The following is a 17,500-nucleotide window of genomic DNA, read 5'->3' as shown; positions in this document are numbered from 1 at the left end:
TCAGGTAGGAGAACCAGTGACATGACAGAGTCCCTCGCCTCTACATACTGTTGTCAGGTAGGAGAACCAATGACATGACAGAGTCCCTCACCTCTACATACTGTTGTCAGGTAGGAGAACCAATAACATGACAGAGTCCCTCACCTCTACATACTGTTGTCAGGTAGGAGAACCAATGACATGACAGAGTCCCTCACCTCTACATACTGTTGTCAGGTAGGAGAACCAATAACATGACAGAGTCCCTCACCTCTACATACTGTTGTCAGGTAGGAGAACCAATAACATGACAGAGTCCTTCACCTCTACATACTGTTGTCAGGTAGGAGAACCAATGGCATGACAGAGTCCCTCACCTCTACGTACTGTTGTCAGGTAGGAGAACCAATAACATGACAGAGTTACTGTTGTCAGGTAGGAGAACCAATAACATGACAGAGTCCCTCACCTCTACATACTGTTGTCAGGTAGGAGAACCAATAACATGACAGAGTCCCTCACCTCTATGTACTGTTGTCAGGTAGGTGAACCAATAACATGACAGAGTCCCTCACCTCTACATACTGTTGTCAGGTAGGAGAACCAATGACATGACAGAGTTACTGTTGTCAGGTAGGAGAACCAATGACATGACAGAGTCCCTCACCTCTACATACTGTTGTCAGGTAGGTGAACCAATAACATGACAGAGTTACTGTTGTCAGGTAGGAGAACCAATGACATGACAGAGTCCCTCACCTCTACATACTGTTGTCAGGTAGGTGAACCAATAACATGACAGAGTTACTGTTTAACATTTAACATTTAAGTCATTTAGCAGACGCTCTTATCCAGAGCGACTTACACTGTTGTCAGGTAGGTGAACCAATAACATGACAGAGTCCCTCACCTCTACATACTGTTGTCAGGTAGGAGAACCAATGACATGACAGAGTCCCTCACCTCTACATACTGTTGTCAGGTAGGAGAACCAATGACATGACAGAGTCCCTCACCTCTACGTACTGTTGTCAGGTAGGAGAACCAATGACATGACAGAGTTACTGTTGTCAGGTAGGAGAACCAATGACATGACAGAGTCCCTCACCTCTACATACTGTTGTCAGGTAGGTGAACCAATAACATGACAGAGTTACTGTTGTCAGGTAGGAGAACCAATAACATGACAGAGTCCCTCACCTCTACATACTGTTGTCAGGTAGGAGAACCAATGACATAACAGAGTCCCTCACCTCTACATACTGTTGTCAGGTAGGTGAACCAATAACATGACAGAGTCCCTCACCTCTACATACTGTTGTCAGGTAGGAGAACCAATGACATGACAGAGTCCCTCACCTCTACATACTGTTGTCAGGTAGGTGAACCAATAACATGACAGAGTCCCTCACCTCTACGTACTGTTGTCAGGTAGGTGGACCAATAACATGACAGAGTTACTGTTGTCAGGTAGGAGAACCAATAACATGACAGAGTTACTGTTGTCAGGTAGGAGAACCAATAACATGACAGAGTTACTGTTGTCAGGTAGGAGAACCAGTGACATGACAGAGTCCCTCGCCTCTACATACTGTTGTCAGGTAGGAGAACCAATGACATGACAGAGTCCCTCACCTCTACATACTGTTGTCAGGTAGGAGAACCAATAACATGACAGAGTCCCTCACCTCTACATACTGTTGTCAGGTAGGAGAACCAATGACATGACAGAGTCCCTCACCTCTACATACTGTTGTCAGGTAGGAGAACCAATAACATGACAGAGTCCCTCACCTCTACATACTGTTGTCAGGTAGGAGAACCAATAACATGACAGAGTCCTTCACCTCTACATACTGTTGTCAGGTAGGAGAACCAATGACATGACAGAGTCCCTCACCTCTACGTACTGTTGTCAGGTAGGAGAACCAATAACATGACAGAGTTACTGTTGTCAGGTAGGAGAACCAATAACATGACAGAGTCCCTCACCTCTACATACTGTTGTCAGGTAGGAGAACCAATAACATGACAGAGTCCCTCACCTCTATGTACTGTTGTCAGGTAGGTGAACCAATAACATGACAGAGTCCCTCACCTCTACATACTGTTGTCAGGTAGGAGAACCAATGACATGACAGAGTTACTGTTGTCAGGTAGGAGAACCAATGACATGACAGAGTCCCTCACCTCTACATACTGTTGTCAGGTAGGTGAACCAATAACATGACAGAGTTACTGTTGTCAGGTAGGAGAACCAATGACATGACAGAGTCCCTCACCTCTACATACTGTTGTCAGGTAGGTGAACCAATAACATGACAGAGTTACTGTTTAACATTTAACATTTAAGTCATTTAGCAGACGCTCTTATCCAGAGCGACTTACACTGTTGTCAGGTAGGTGAACCAATAACATGACAGAGTCCCTCACCTCTACATACTGTTGTCAGGTAGGAGAACCAATGACATGACAGAGTCCCTCACCTCTACATACTGTTGTCAGGTAGGTGAACCAATAACATGACAGAGTCCCTCACCTCTACGTACTGTTGTCAGGTAGGAGAACCAATAACATGACAGAGTTACTGTTGTCAGGTAGGTGAACCAATAACATGACAGAGTCCCTCACCTCTACATACTGTTGTCAGGTAGGAGAACCAATGACATGACAGAGTTACTGTTGTCAGGTAGGAGAACCAATGACATGACAGAGTCCCTCACCTCTACATACTGTTGTCAGGTAGGTGAACCAATAACATGACAGAGTTACTGTTGTCAGGTAGGAGAACCAATAACATGACAGAGTCCCTCACCTCTACATACTGTTGTCAGATAGGAGAACCAATGACATAACAGAGTCCCTCACCTCTACATACTGTTGTCAGGTAGGTGAACCAATAACATGACAGAGTCCCTCACCTCTACATACTGTTGTCAGGTAGGAGAACCAATGACATGACAGAGTCCCTCACCTCTACATACTGTTGTCAGGTAGGTGAACCAATAACATGACAGAGTCCCTCACCTCTACGTACTGTTGTCAGGTAGGTGGACCAATAACATGACAGAGTTACTGTTGTCAGGTAGGAGAACCAATAACATGACAGAGTTACTGTTGTCAGGTAGGAGAACCAATAACATGACAGAGTCCCTCACCTCTATGTACTGTTGTCAGGTAGGTGAACCAATAACATGACAGAGTCCCTCACCTCTACATACTGTTGTCAGGTAGGTGAACCAATGACATGACAGAGTTACTGTTGTCAGGTAGGAGAACCAATGACATGACAGAGTCCCTCACCTCTACATACTGTTGTCAGGTAGGTGAACCAATAACATGACAGAGTTACTGTTGTCAGGTAGGAGAACCAATAACATGACAGAGTCCCTCACCTCTACATACTGTTGTCAGGTAGGAGAACCAATGACATAACAGAGTCCCTCACCTCTACATACTGTTGTCAGGTAGGTGAACCAATAACATGACAGAGTCCCTCACCTCTACATACTGTTGTCAGGTAGGAGAACCAATGACATGACAGAGTCCCTCACCTCTACATACTGTTGTCAGGTAGGTGAACCAATAACATGACAGAGTCCCTCACCTCTACGTACTGTTGTCAGGTAGGTCGACCAATAACATGACAGAGTTACTGTTGTCAGGTAGGAGAACCAATAACATGACAGAGTTACTGTTGTCAGGTAGGAGAACCAATAACATGACAGAGTTACTGTTGTCAGGTAGGAGAACCAGTGACATGACAGAGTCCCTCGCCTCTACATACTGTTGTCAGGTAGGAGAACCAATGACATGACAGAGTCCCTCACCTCTACATACTGTTGTCAGGTAGGAGAACCAATAACATGACAGAGTCCCTCACCTCTACATACTGTTGTCAGGTAGGAGAACCAATGACATGACAGAGTCCCTCACCTCTACATACTGTTGTCAGGTAGGAGAACCAATAACATGACAGAGTCCCTCACCTCTACATACTGTTGTCAGGTAGGAGAACCAATAACATGACAGAGTCCTTCACCTCTACATACTGTTGTCAGGTAGGAGAACCAATGACATGACAGAGTCCCTCACCTCTACGTACTGTTGTCAGGTAGGAGAACCAATAACATGACAGAGTTACTGTTGTCAGGTAGGAGAACCAATAACATGACAGAGTCCCTCACCTCTACATACTGTTGTCAGGTAGGAGAACCAATAACATGACAGAGTCCCTCACCTCTATGTACTGTTGTCAGGTAGGTGAACCAATAACATGACAGAGTCCCTCACCTCTACATACTGTTGTCAGGTAGGAGAACCAATGACATGACAGAGTTACTGTTGTCAGGTAGGAGAACCAATGACATGACAGAGTCCCTCACCTCTACATACTGTTGTCAGGTAGGTGAACCAATAACATGACAGAGTTACTGTTGTCAGGTAGGAGAACCAATGACATGACAGAGTCCCTCACCTCTACATACTGTTGTCAGGTAGGTGAACCAATAACATGACAGAGTTACTGTTTAACATTTAACATTTAAGTCATTTAGCAGACGCTCTTATCCAGAGCGACTTACACTGTTGTCAGGTAGGTGAACCAATAACATGACAGAGTCCCTCACCTCTACATACTGTTGTCAGGTAGGAGAACCAATGACATGACAGAGTCCCTCACCTCTACATACTGTTGTCAGGTAGGTGAACCAATAACATGACAGAGTCCCTCACCTCTACGTACTGTTGTCAGGTAGGAGAACCAATAACATGACAGAGTTACTGTTGTCAGGTAGGTGAACCAATAACATGACAGAGTCCCTCACCTCTACATACTGTTGTCAGGTAGGAGAACCAATGACATGACAGAGTTACTGTTGTCAGGTAGGAGAACCAATGACATGACAGAGTCCCTCACCTCTACATACTGTTGTCAGGTAGGTGAACCAATAACATGACAGAGTTACTGTTGTCAGGTAGGAGAACCAATAACATGACAGAGTCCCTCACCTCTACATACTGTTGTCAGATAGGAGAACCAATGACATAACAGAGTCCCTCACCTCTACATACTGTTGTCAGGTAGGTGAACCAATAACATGACAGAGTCCCTCACCTCTACATACTGTTGTCAGGTAGGAGAACCAATGACATGACAGAGTCCCTCACCTCTACATACTGTTGTCAGGTAGGTGAACCAATAACATGACAGAGTCCCTCACCTCTACGTACTGTTGTCAGGTAGGTGGACCAATAACATGACAGAGTTACTGTTGTCAGGTAGGAGAACCAATAACATGACAGAGTTACTGTTGTCAGGTAGGAGAACCAATAATATGACTGAGTTACTGTTGTCAGGTAGGAGAACCAATGACATGACAGAGTCCCTCACCTCTACATACTGTTGTCAGGTAGGAGAACCAATGACATGACAGAGTTACTGTTGTCAGGTAGGAGAACCAATGACATGACAGAGTCCCTCACCTCTACATACTGTTGTCAGGTAGGTGAACCAATAACATGACAGAGTTACTGTTTAACATTTAACATTTAAGTCATTTAGCAGACGCTCTTATCCAGAGCGACTTACATTGTTGTCAGGTAGGTGAACCAATAACATGACAGAGTCCCTCACCTCTACATACTGTTGTCAGGTAGGAGAACCAATGACATGACAGAGTCCCTCACCTCTACATACTGTTGTCAGGTAGGTGAACCAATAACATGACAGAGTCCCTCACCTCTACGTACTGTTGTCAGGTAGGAGAACCAATAACATGACAGAGTTACTGTTGTCAGGTAGGTGAACCAATAACATGACAGAGTCCCTCACCTCTACATACTGTTGTCAGGTAGGAGAACCAATGACATGACAGAGTTACTGTTGTCAGGTAGGAGAACCAATGACATGACAGAGTCCCTCACCTCTACATACTGTTGTCAGGTAGGTGAACCAATAACATGACAGAGTTACTGTTGTCAGGTAGGAGAACCAATAACATGACAGAGTCCCTCACCTCTACATACTGTTGTCAGGTAGGAGAACCAATGACATAACAGAGTCCCTCACCTCTACATACTGTTGTCAGGTAGGTGAACCAATAACATGACAGAGTCCCTCACCTCTACATAATGTTGTCAGGTAGGAGAACCAATGACATGACAGAGTCCCTCACCTCTACATACTGTTGTCAGGTAGGTGAACCAATAACATGACAGAGTCCCTCACCTCTACGTACTGTTGTCAGGTAGGTGGACCAATAACATGACAGAGTTACTGTTGTCAAGTAGGAGAACCAATAACATGACAGAGTTACTGTTGTCAGGTAGGTGAACCAATAACATGACAGAGTCAGTCCCTCACCTCTACGTACTGTTGTCAGGTAGGAGAACCAATAACATGACAGAGTCCTTCACCTCTACATACTGTTGTCAGGTAGGTGAACCAATAACATGACAGAGTCCCTCACCTCTATGTACTGTTGTCAGGTAGGTGAACCAATAACATGACAGAGTCCCTCACCTCTACGTACTGTTGTCAGGTAGGAGAACCAATAACATGACAGAGTTACTGTTGTCAGGTAGGTGAAGCAATAACATGACAGAGTCCCTCACCTCTACATACTGTTGTCAGGTAGGAGAACCAATGACATGACAGAGTCCCTCACCTCTACATACTGTTGTCAGGTAGGAGAACCAATAACATGACAGAGTCCCTCACCTCTACATACTGTTGTCAGGTAGGAGAACCAATAACATGACAGAGTCCTTCACCTCTACATACTGTTGTCAGGTAGGAGAACCAATGACATGACAGAGTCCCTCACCTCTACATACTGTTGTCAGGTAGGAGAACCAATAACATGACAGAGTCAGTCCCTCACCTCTATGTACTGTTGTCAGGTAGGAGAACCAATAACATGACAGAGTTACTGTTGTCAGGTAGGAGAACCAATAACATGACAGAGTTACTGTTGTCAGGTAGGAGAACCAGTGACATGACAGAGTCCCTCACCTCTACATACTGTTGTCAGGTAGGAGAACCAATGACATGACAGAGTCCCTCACCTCTACATACTGTTGTCAGGTAGGAGAACCAATAACATGACAGAGTCCCTCACCTCTACATACTGTTGTCAGGTAGGAGAACCAATGACATGACAGAGTCCCTCACCTCTACATACTGTTGTCAGGTAGGAGAACCAATAACATGACAGAGTCCCTCACCTCTACATACTGTTGTCAGGTAGGAGAACCAATAACATGACAGAGTCCTTCACCTCTACATACTGTTGTCAGGTAGGAGAACCAATGACATGACAGAGTCCCTCACCTCTACGTACTGTTGTCAGGTAGGAGAACCAATAACATGACAGAGTTACTGTTGTCAGGTAGGAGAACCAATGACATGACAGAGTCCCTCACCTCTACATACTGTTGTCAGGTAGGTGAACCAATAACATGACAGAGTTACTGTTGTCAGGTAGGAGAACCAATGACATGACAGAGTCCCTCACCTCTACATACTGTTGTCAGGTAGGAGAACCAATAACATGACAGAGTTACTGTTGTCAGGTAGGAGAACCAGTGACATGACAGAGTCCCTCGCCTCTACATACTGTTGTCAGGTAGGAGAACCAGTGACATGACAGTCCCTCACCTCTACATACTGTTGTCAGGTAGGAGAACCAATGACATGACAGAGTCCCTCACCTCTACATACTGTTGTCAGGTAGGAGAACCAATAACATGACAGAGTCCCTCACCTCTACATACTGTTGTCAGGTAGGAGAACCAATAACATGACAGAGTCCTTCACCTCTACATACTGTTGTCAGGTAGGAGAACCAATGACATGACAGAGTCCCTCACCTCTACGTACTGTTGTCAGGTAGGTGAACCAATAACATGACAGAGTCCCTCACCTCTACATACTGTTGTCAGGTAGGAGAACCAATGACATGACAGAGTTACTGTTGTCAGGTAGGAGAACCAATGACATGACAGAGTCCCTCACCTCTACATACTGTTGTCAGGTAGGTGAACCAATAACATGACAGAGTTACTGTTGTCAGGTAGGAGAACCAATGACATGACAGAGTCCCTCACCTCTACATACTGTTGTCAGGTAGGTGAACCAATAACATGACAGAGTTACTGTTTAACATTTAACATTTAAGTCATTTAGCAGACGCTCTTATCCAGAGCGACTTACACTGTTGTCAGGTAGGTGAACCAATAACATGACAGAGTCCCTCACCTCTACATACTGTTGTCAGGTAGGAGAACCAATGACATGACAGAGTCCCTCACCTCTACATACTGTTGTCAGGTAGGTGAACCAATAACATGACAGAGTCCCTCACCTCTACGTACTGTTGTCAGGTAGGAGAACCAATAACATGACAGAGTTACTGTTGTCAGGTAGGTGAACCAATAACATGACAGAGTCCCTCACCTCTACATACTGTTGTCAGGTAGGAGAACCAATGACATGACAGAGTTACTGTTGTCAGGTAGGAGAACCAATGACATGACAGAGTCCCTCACCTCTACATACTGTTGTCAGGTAGGTGAACCAATAACATGACAGAGTTACTGTTGTCAGGTAGGAGAACCAATAACATGACAGAGTCCCTCACCTCTACATACTGTTGTCAGGTAGGAGAACCAATGACATAACAGAGTCCCTCACCTCTACATACTGTTGTCAGGTAGGTGAACCAATAACATGACAGAGTCCCTCACCTCTACATACTGTTGTCAGGTAGGAGAACCAATGACATGACAGAGTCCCTCACCTCTACATACTGTTGTCAGGTAGGTGAACCAATAACATGACAGAGTCCCTCACCTCTACGTACTGTTGTCAGGTAGGTGGACCAATAACATGACAGAGTTACTGTTGTCAGGTAGGAGAACCAATAACATGACAGAGTTACTGTTGTCAGGTAGGAGAACCAATAACATGACAGAGTCCCTCACCTCTATGTACTGTTGTCAGGTAGGTGAACCAATAACATGACAGAGTCCCTCACCTCTACATACTGTTGTCAGGTAGGAGAACCAATGACATGACAGAGTTACTGTTGTCAGGTAGGAGAACCAATGACATGACAGAGTCCCTCACCTCTACATACTGTTGTCAGGTAGGTGAACCTAAAACATGACAGAGTTACTGTTGTCAGGTAGGAGAACCAATGACATGACAGAGTCCCTCACCTCTACATACTGTTGTCAGGTAGGTGAACCAATAACATGACAGAGTTACTGTTTAACATTTAACATTTAAGTCATTTAGCAGACGCTCTTATCCAGAGCGACTTACATTGTTGTCAGGTAGGTGAACCAATAACATGACAGAGTCCCTCACCTCTACATACTGTTGTCAGGTAGGAGAACCAATGACATGACAGAGTCCCTCACCTCTACATACTGTTGTCAGGTAGGTGAACCAATAACATGACAGAGTCCCTCACCTCTACGTACTGTTGTCAGGTAGGAGAACCAATAACATGACAGAGTTACTGTTGTCAGGTAGGTGAACCAATAACATGACAGAGTCCCTCACCTCTACATACTGTTGTCAGGTAGGAGAACCAATGACATGACAGAGTTACTGTTGTCAGGTAGGAGAACCAATGACATGACAGAGTCCCTCACCTCTACATACTGTTGTCAGGTAGGTGAACCAATAACATGACAGAGTTACTGTTGTCAGGTAGGAGAACCAATAACATGACAGAGTCCCTCACCTCTACATACTGTTGTCAGGTAGGAGAACCAATGACATAACAGAGTCCCTCACCTCTACATACTGTTGTCAGGTAGGTGAACCAATAACATGACAGAGTCCCTCACCTCTACATAATGTTGTCAGGTAGGAGAACCAATGACATGACAGAGTCCCTCACCTCTACATACTGTTGTCAGGTAGGTGAACCAATAACATGACAGAGTCCCTCACCTCTACGTACTGTTGTCAGGTAGGTGGACCAATAACATGACAGAGTTACTGTTGTCAGGTAGGAGAACCAATAACATGACAGAGTTACTGTTGTCAGGTAGGTGAACCAATAACATGACAGAGTCAGTCCCTCACCTCTACGTACTGTTGTCAGGTAGGAGAACCAATAACATGACAGAGTCCTTCACCTCTACATACTGTTGTCAGGTAGGTGAACCAATAACATGACAGAGTCCCTCACCTCTATGTACTGTTGTCAGGTAGGAGAACCAATAACATGACAGAGTTACTGTTGTCAGGTAGGAGAACCAATAACATGACAGAGTTACTGTTGTCAGGTAGGTGAACCAATAACATGACATAGTTACTGTTGTCAGGTAGGAGAACCAGTAACATGATAGAGTTACTGTTGTCAGGTAGGAGAACCAATAACATGACAGAGTCCTCACCTCTACATACTGTTGTCAGGTAGGTGAACCAATAACATGACAGAGTCAGTCCCTCACAGTTGGGAAAACGTTGGTTAAAATGTAACCTTGTCTGATAGAGGAAGCCTATGGTGCCCCTTGTGTTGCAGTCTATCTGTGTTCAGTCAAGTCACAGTCTATCCCAGTCTATCTTCTCATGCCATCCCAGTCTATCTGTGGACTGTGTTCAGTCAAGCTCAGGACAGCTGTATAATGTGTTGCAGTCTAACTGTGTTCTGTGTTGCATCTTCTCATGCCATCCCAGTCTATCTGTGTTGTATCTTCTCATGCCACCCCAGTCTATCTGTGTTGTATCTTCTCATGCCATCCCAGTCTATCTTCTCATGCCATCCCAGCCTATCTGTGTTGTATCTTCTCATGCATTCCCAGTCTATCTGTGTTGTATCTTCTCATGCCATCCCAGTCTATCTTCTCATACCATCCCAGTCTATCTGTGTTGCATCTTCTCATGCCATCCCAGTCTATCTGTGTTGTATCTTCTCATGCCAACCCAGTCTATCTGTGTTGCATCTTCTCATGCCATCCCAGTCTATCTGTGTTGCATCTTCTCATGCCATCCCAGTCTATCTGTGTTGTATCTTCTCATGCCACCCCAGTCTATCTGTGTTGTATCTTCTCATGCCATCCCAGTCTATCTTCTCATGCCATCCCAGCCTATCTGTGTTGTATCTTCTCATGCATTCCCAGTCTATCTGTGTTGTATCTTCTCATGCCATCCCAGTCTATCTTCTCATACCATCCCAGTCTATCTGTGTTGCATCTTCTCATGCCATCCCAGTCTATCTGTGTTGTATCTTCTCATGCCAACCCAGTCTATCTGTGTTGCATCTTCTCATGCCATCCCAGTCTATCTGTGTTGCATCTTCTCATGCCATCCCAGTCTATCTGTGTTGTATCTTCTCATGCCATCCCAGTCTATCTGTGTTGTATCTTCTCATGCCATCCCAGTCTATCTTCTCATGCCATCCCAGCCTATCTGTGTTGTATCTTCTCATGCATTCCCAGTCTATCTGTGTTGTAACTTCTCATGCCATCCCAGTCTATCTTCTCATACCATCCCAGTCTATCTGTGTTGCATCTTCTCATGCCATCCCAGTCTATCTGTGTTGTATCTTCTCATGCCAACCCAGTCTATCTGTGTTGCATCTTCTCATGCCATCCCAGTCTATCTGTGTTGTATCTTCTCATGCCATTCCAGTCTATCTGTGTTGCATCTTCTCATGCCATCCCAGTCTATCTGTGTTGTATCTTCTCATGCCATCCCAGTCTATCTTCTCATGCCATCCCAGTCTATCTTCTCATGCCATCCCAGTCTATCTTCTCATGCCATCTCAGTCTATCTGTGTTGTATCTTCTCATGCCATCCCAGTCTATCTGTGTTGCATCTTCTCATGCCATCCCAGCCTATCTGTGTTGTATCTTCTCATGCCATCCCAGTCTATCTGTGTTGCATCTTCTCATGCCATCCCAGTCTATCTTCTCATGCCATCCCAGCCTATCTGTGTTGTATCTTCTCATGCCATCCCAGTCTATCTGTGTTGCATCTTCTCATGCCATCCCAGTCTATCTGTGTTGTATCTTCTCATGCCATCCCAGTCTATCTTCTCATGCCATCCCAGTCTATCTTCTCATATCATCCCAGTCTATCTGTGTTGCATCTTCTCATGCCATCCCAGTCTATCTGTGTTGTATCTTCTCATGCCATCTCAGTCTATCTGTGTTGTATCTTCTCATGCCATCCCAGTCTATCTGTGTTGCATCTTCTCATGCCATCCCAGTCTATCTGTGTTGTATCTTCTCATGTCATCCCAGTCTATCTGTGTTGCATCTTCTCATGCCATCCCAGTCTATCTGTGTTGTATCTTCTCATGTCATCCCAGTCTATCTGTGTTGTATCTTCTCATGCCATCCCAGTCTATCTTCTCATGCCATCCCAGTCTATCTGTGTTGTATCTTCTCATGCCATCTCAGTCTATCTGTGTTGTATCTTCTCATGCCATCCCAGTCTATCTGTGTTGTATCTTCTCATGCCATCCCAGTCTATCTTCTCATGCCATCCCAGTCTATCTGTGTTGCATCTTCTCATGCCATCCCAGTCTATCTGTGTTGTATCTTCTCATGCCATCCCAGTCTATCTTCTCATGCCATCCCAGTCTATCTGTGTTGCATCTTCTCATGCCATCCCAGTCTATCTGTGTTCTGTGTTTTAGTCAAGCTCAGGAGAGCTGTATGATGTGGTGCAGTTCGAGGCCAAAGAGAAGAAGAAGACCGGTGGGGTCAGTGTCCGAGCCCTGAGAAGTTACTGGGACCAGCAGAACGAACAGAAGAATGACCAACACCAACAGAATGACCATCAAAAGGACCATCACAATGACCCACGGAATGACCCACGGAATGACCCACGGAATGACCCACGGAATGACCCACGGAACGACCCACGGAATGACCCACGGAATGACCCACGGAACGACCCACGGAATGACCCACGGAATGAGCAGCACCAATGGAATGACCTGCCGCCAACTAGGCAGCCCCCTGCAGTGCCACCCGTGCTGCCGCCCAAAACCAACAACAGGAAGTTGACATCAACAGTATCCATTGGCAGGAAGTCCCTCCCACAGGTACAGTAGGCAAGCCGCTACGATGGCTGAAGTCAGGTTATAAGCGGTGACGTAATGACATGGTATTACCCGACAGGGTCATGACCTATGGTGCAGGAAACATTTCCAGTGGTGGTATTAGTTCATCTTCCGGTGACCTTTAACCTCTGCACATTTCATACAGAAATATTCTATGAGTAAAAACCCAATGTATTTCCTGTGTTCTGTCTTTAGCAAGCAGTTCCTCCAGTACCAAGGCGAGGCCCACCTCTGACCCACTCTCTGAGTGGAACCTTGTCTGACAAGAGCCCGTCTCAAACCCAATACGCTGAAATACATCATGACCAAACCAGGACCACATCTCACGGTCAAACCCAATACGCTGAGATACATCATGACCAAACCAGGACCACATCTCACGGTCAAACCCAATACGCTGAGATACATCATGACCAAACCAAGACCACATCTCACGGTCAAACCCAATACGCAGAAATACATCATGACCAAACCAAGACCAAATCTCATGGTCAAACCCAATACGCAGAAATACACACGAACCAGAACAAAGTGGAGAGACTGGCCAGTACTGGGAGTCTGAACCAGAGGAGAAGCACTGGGCCCTGGTCCTTCAATAACACCTCCACAGCAGCAGGAGGAGTCATGTACTCTGAGCTGACCCTGCCAGATGGACGGAGCCGCTCTCTACCCCGCCTGGACGACGCCACGGAGGAGGAGGAGGAGGAGGAGGAGGGGTACTCCGACAGGATAACCATCCCTTGCTTCCCCAACACCTCTCACTCCCCCAATCCCTCCAAGAGGGTCACCTGCAACGCCTACTCTCTTCAGGACCCCAGGGAAAGCCCCCGGCCACAGATCCACGGTGGACCACAAAGCCTGGATCAGCTGAGCATCAACCCACTGTACCAGGCCTCTGTCGGGCTTGGTGAGGGCCGGGACGCCCCCTGGAAGGTACCACAGAAGCAGAGAGAAGGGGACCGTGGCAGAAGCCCCCAGGACCAGACTACCCAACAGGAGGAGAGTATGTATGCAGAGGTTCCAGAGGGGCCATCTCCTCCCCGTCATATGATTACAGACAACACCTATGAGCAGATCCCAGGGGACGGTGGCCAAAAGAGGACACAAAGCACCGCCACAGACCAGGAGGGAAACACCTATGAGATGCTGGAGAACCTGAAGTCCAAGGAGTCTACTTGGGGCAAGAAGGTAAAATAACTACTGAAATAGTCCTTGAGTATCTAGATACACAAAATGATCATCACGATGTTATGCAAAATGAAAAGATTCTTACATAAAAATATATACAGTCCAGGTAACTGGTAAAATAAAGGAAACCCTCGAGTGTAACTGTGAACGACAACATACTGTATGTGTTCCTACCAACATCTGACTGCACTCACTGCAAACATACACGTAACTGGCAAAATAAAGGAAACACTCGAGTGTAACTGTGAACGACAACATACTGTATGTGTTCCTACCAACATCTGACTGCACTCACTGCAGACATACACGTAACTGGCAAAATAAAGGAAACACTCGAGTAAATGAGGGATTCAACATATATGGAAAGCAGCAGGTGCTTCTACACAGGTGTGGTTCCTGAGTTAATTAGCAATTAACATCCCATCATGCTTAGGGTCATGTATAAAAATGCCCAGTTGTCCATTATTTTGGTTACCGTGGATAGAAGAAGAGATCTCAGTGACTTTCGGATCTCAGTGGCTCTCAGATGGAGCATGAGGGGTTTAAAGGTGTGTGTGTGTGTGTGTGTGTGTGTGTGTGTGTGTGTGTGTGTGTGTGTGTGTGTGTGTGCGTGTGTGTGTGTGTGTCTCAGTCACCAGATCTCAACCCAATTGAACACTTATGATTCTGGAGTGGTGACTGAGACCAGCGTTTTCCACCACCATCAACAAAACACCAAATGATGGAATTTCTGTAGAAAATATTAAAAATAAAGATAAACCCTTGAATGAGTAGGTGTGTCCAACCTTTTGACTGGTACTGTATATACCCACACTGTATAATGATAAAATATATTCTATTGATTCTGTTGCTAGAATATCACATGGAGAAAATTATTCCCTGAATACAAGAAGAAATAGCAGCACCCTGCAGATTCAGCAACAAACCAATCAGCACCCTGCAGATTCAGCAACAAACCAATCAGCACCCTGCAGATTCAGCAACAAACCAATCAGCACCCTGCAGATTCAGCAACAAACCAATCAGCACCCTGCAGATTCAGCAACAAACCAATCAGCACCCTGCAGATTCAGCAACAAACCAATCAGCACCATGCAGATTCAGCAACAAACCAATCAGCACCCTGCAGATTCAGCAGGAAGACAATTCTTTGGTCAATGTTATTGTATTTAGGAAATGTGTAGACTTGTGTTATCTCTGTGTTAAATGTGTTTTATTAGCAAATATAAATTAAATGCATTTTCCCTTATCCACACATTGATTGTACTTGGAAATTGAAACTCAAGCTGTCTTGAGCAGAGAGAGAGAGAGAAAAACTAGTGCAGCTATACACTGAGTGTACAAAACATGATTGAGTTGCACCCCTTTTAACCTACAGAACAGCCTCAATTCATCGGGCGTGGACTCTACAAGGTGTTGAAAGCCTTCCACAGGGTCTCTACAAGGTGTTGAAAGCCTTCCACAGGGACACTACAAGGTGTTGAAAGCATTCCACAGGGACTCTACAAGGTGTTGAAAGCCTTCCACAGGGACTCTACAAGGTGTTGAAAGCCTTCCACAGGGTCTCTACAAGGTGTTGAAAGCCTTCCACAGGGTCTCTAAAAGGTGTTGAAAGCCTTCCACAGGGATGCTGGCCCATGTTGACTCCAATGCTTCCCACAGTTGTGTCAGGTTGGCTGGATGTCCTTTGGGTGGTGGACCGTTCTTGATACACACGGGGAAACTGTTCAGTGTGAAAAACCCAGCATCGTTGCAGTTCTTGACACACTCTAACTGGTGCGCCAGGTACCTACTACCACACCCCGTTTAAAGGCATGTACATATTTTGTCTTGCCCTTTCACCCTCTGAATGTCACACATACACAATCCATGTCTCAGTTGTCTCAAGGCTTAAAAATTCTTCTTCAACCTGACTCCTCCCCTTCACCTAAGACTGACTGAAGTGGATTTAACATGACTCCTCCCCTTCACCTAAGACTGACTGAAGTGGATTTAACATGACTCCTCCCCTTCACCTAAGACTGACTGAAGTGGATTTAACATGACTCCTCCCCTTCACCTACGACTGACTGAAGTGGATTTAACATGACTCCTCCCCTTCACCTACACTGACTGAAGTGGATTTAACCTGACTCCTCCCCTTCACCTACACTGACTGAAGTGGATTTAACATGACTCCTCCCCTTCACCTACGACTGACTGAAGTGGATTTAACATGACTCCTCCCCTTCACCTAAGACTGACTGAAGTGGATTTAACATGACTCCTCCCCTTCACCTACGACTGACTGAAGTGGATTTAACAACAGACATCAAAAAGGATTGTATCTTTCACCTGGTCAGTCTGTGTCACAGTAGTATGTATGGAGAGGACATTACAGTAGTATGTATGGAGGGTCTATGGAAGGTCTACTGAGGGTCTATGGATGGTTGATGTATTCTGATAGAGGACATTACAGTAGTGTCTATGGAGGGTATATGGAAGGTCTATGGAGGGTCTATGGATGGTTGATGTATTCTGATAGAGGACATTACATAGTATGTATGGAGAGGACATCACAGTAGTATGTATGGAGGGTCTATGTCACAGTAGTATGTATGGAGAGGACATTACAGTAGTGTCTATGGAGGGTCTATGCAGGGTCTATGGAAGGTCTATGGAAGGTCTACTGAGGGTCTACTGAGGGTCTATGGATGGTTGATGTATTCTGATAGAGGACATTACAGTAGTGTCTATGGAGGGTCTATGGAGGGTCTATGCAGGGTCTATGGAAGGTCTATGGAAGGTCTACTGAGGGTCTATGGAGGGTCTACTGAGGGTCTATGGATGGTTGATGTATTCTGATAGAGGACATTACAATAGTGTCTATGGAGGGTCTATGGAGGGTCTATGGAGGGTCTATGGAAGGTCTACTGAGGGTCTATGGAAGGTCTACTGAGGGTCTATGGATGGTTGATGTATTCTGATAGAGGACATTACAGTAGTATGTATGGAGGGTCTATGGAGGGTTTAGGGAGGGATACCTGGTACATTAAAGGCACATAAACATCAGTGAGAGAGTTCAGATGTTAGACTGTACTGTATAATACTTCCTGTTTATAGAACCTCTCGGTACTGTATAATACTACTTCCTATTTATGGAACCTCTCTGTACTGTATAATACTACTTCCTGTTTATGGAACCCCTCTGTACTGTATAATACTACTTCCTGTTTATGTAACCCCTCTGTACTGTATAA

General features: G+C 45.3%; 1 protein-coding gene across 1 annotated transcript in view; it reads left to right on the top strand.

Moving 5' to 3' along the window:
- Nucleotides 1-17,500, top strand: part of LOC135571152 (paternally-expressed gene 3 protein-like) — a 21,827-nt gene that overhangs the window by 3,583 nt on the left and 744 nt on the right. Inside the window, exons 4-6 of the mRNA XM_065016945.1 lie at nucleotides 12,645-13,055; nucleotides 13,269-14,261; nucleotides 15,116-17,500. The exon at nucleotides 15,116-17,500 is cut by the window's right edge and continues 744 nt beyond it. Of these exons, the coding sequence (XP_064873017.1) occupies nucleotides 12,645-13,055; nucleotides 13,269-14,261; nucleotides 15,116-15,160 (1,449 nt within the window). The 3' untranslated portion in view covers nucleotides 15,161-17,500. The remainder of the gene's footprint in view (nucleotides 1-12,644; nucleotides 13,056-13,268; nucleotides 14,262-15,115) is intronic.

This window comes from Oncorhynchus nerka, unplaced genomic scaffold (genome assembly GCF_034236695.1).
Source record: "Oncorhynchus nerka isolate Pitt River unplaced genomic scaffold, Oner_Uvic_2.0 unplaced_scaffold_727, whole genome shotgun sequence".
Lineage (NCBI taxonomy): Eukaryota > Metazoa > Chordata > Actinopteri > Salmoniformes > Salmonidae > Oncorhynchus > Oncorhynchus nerka.
Note: the sequence above shows the minus strand (reverse complement) of the source record. Positions and strands in the feature narration are given on the sequence as shown.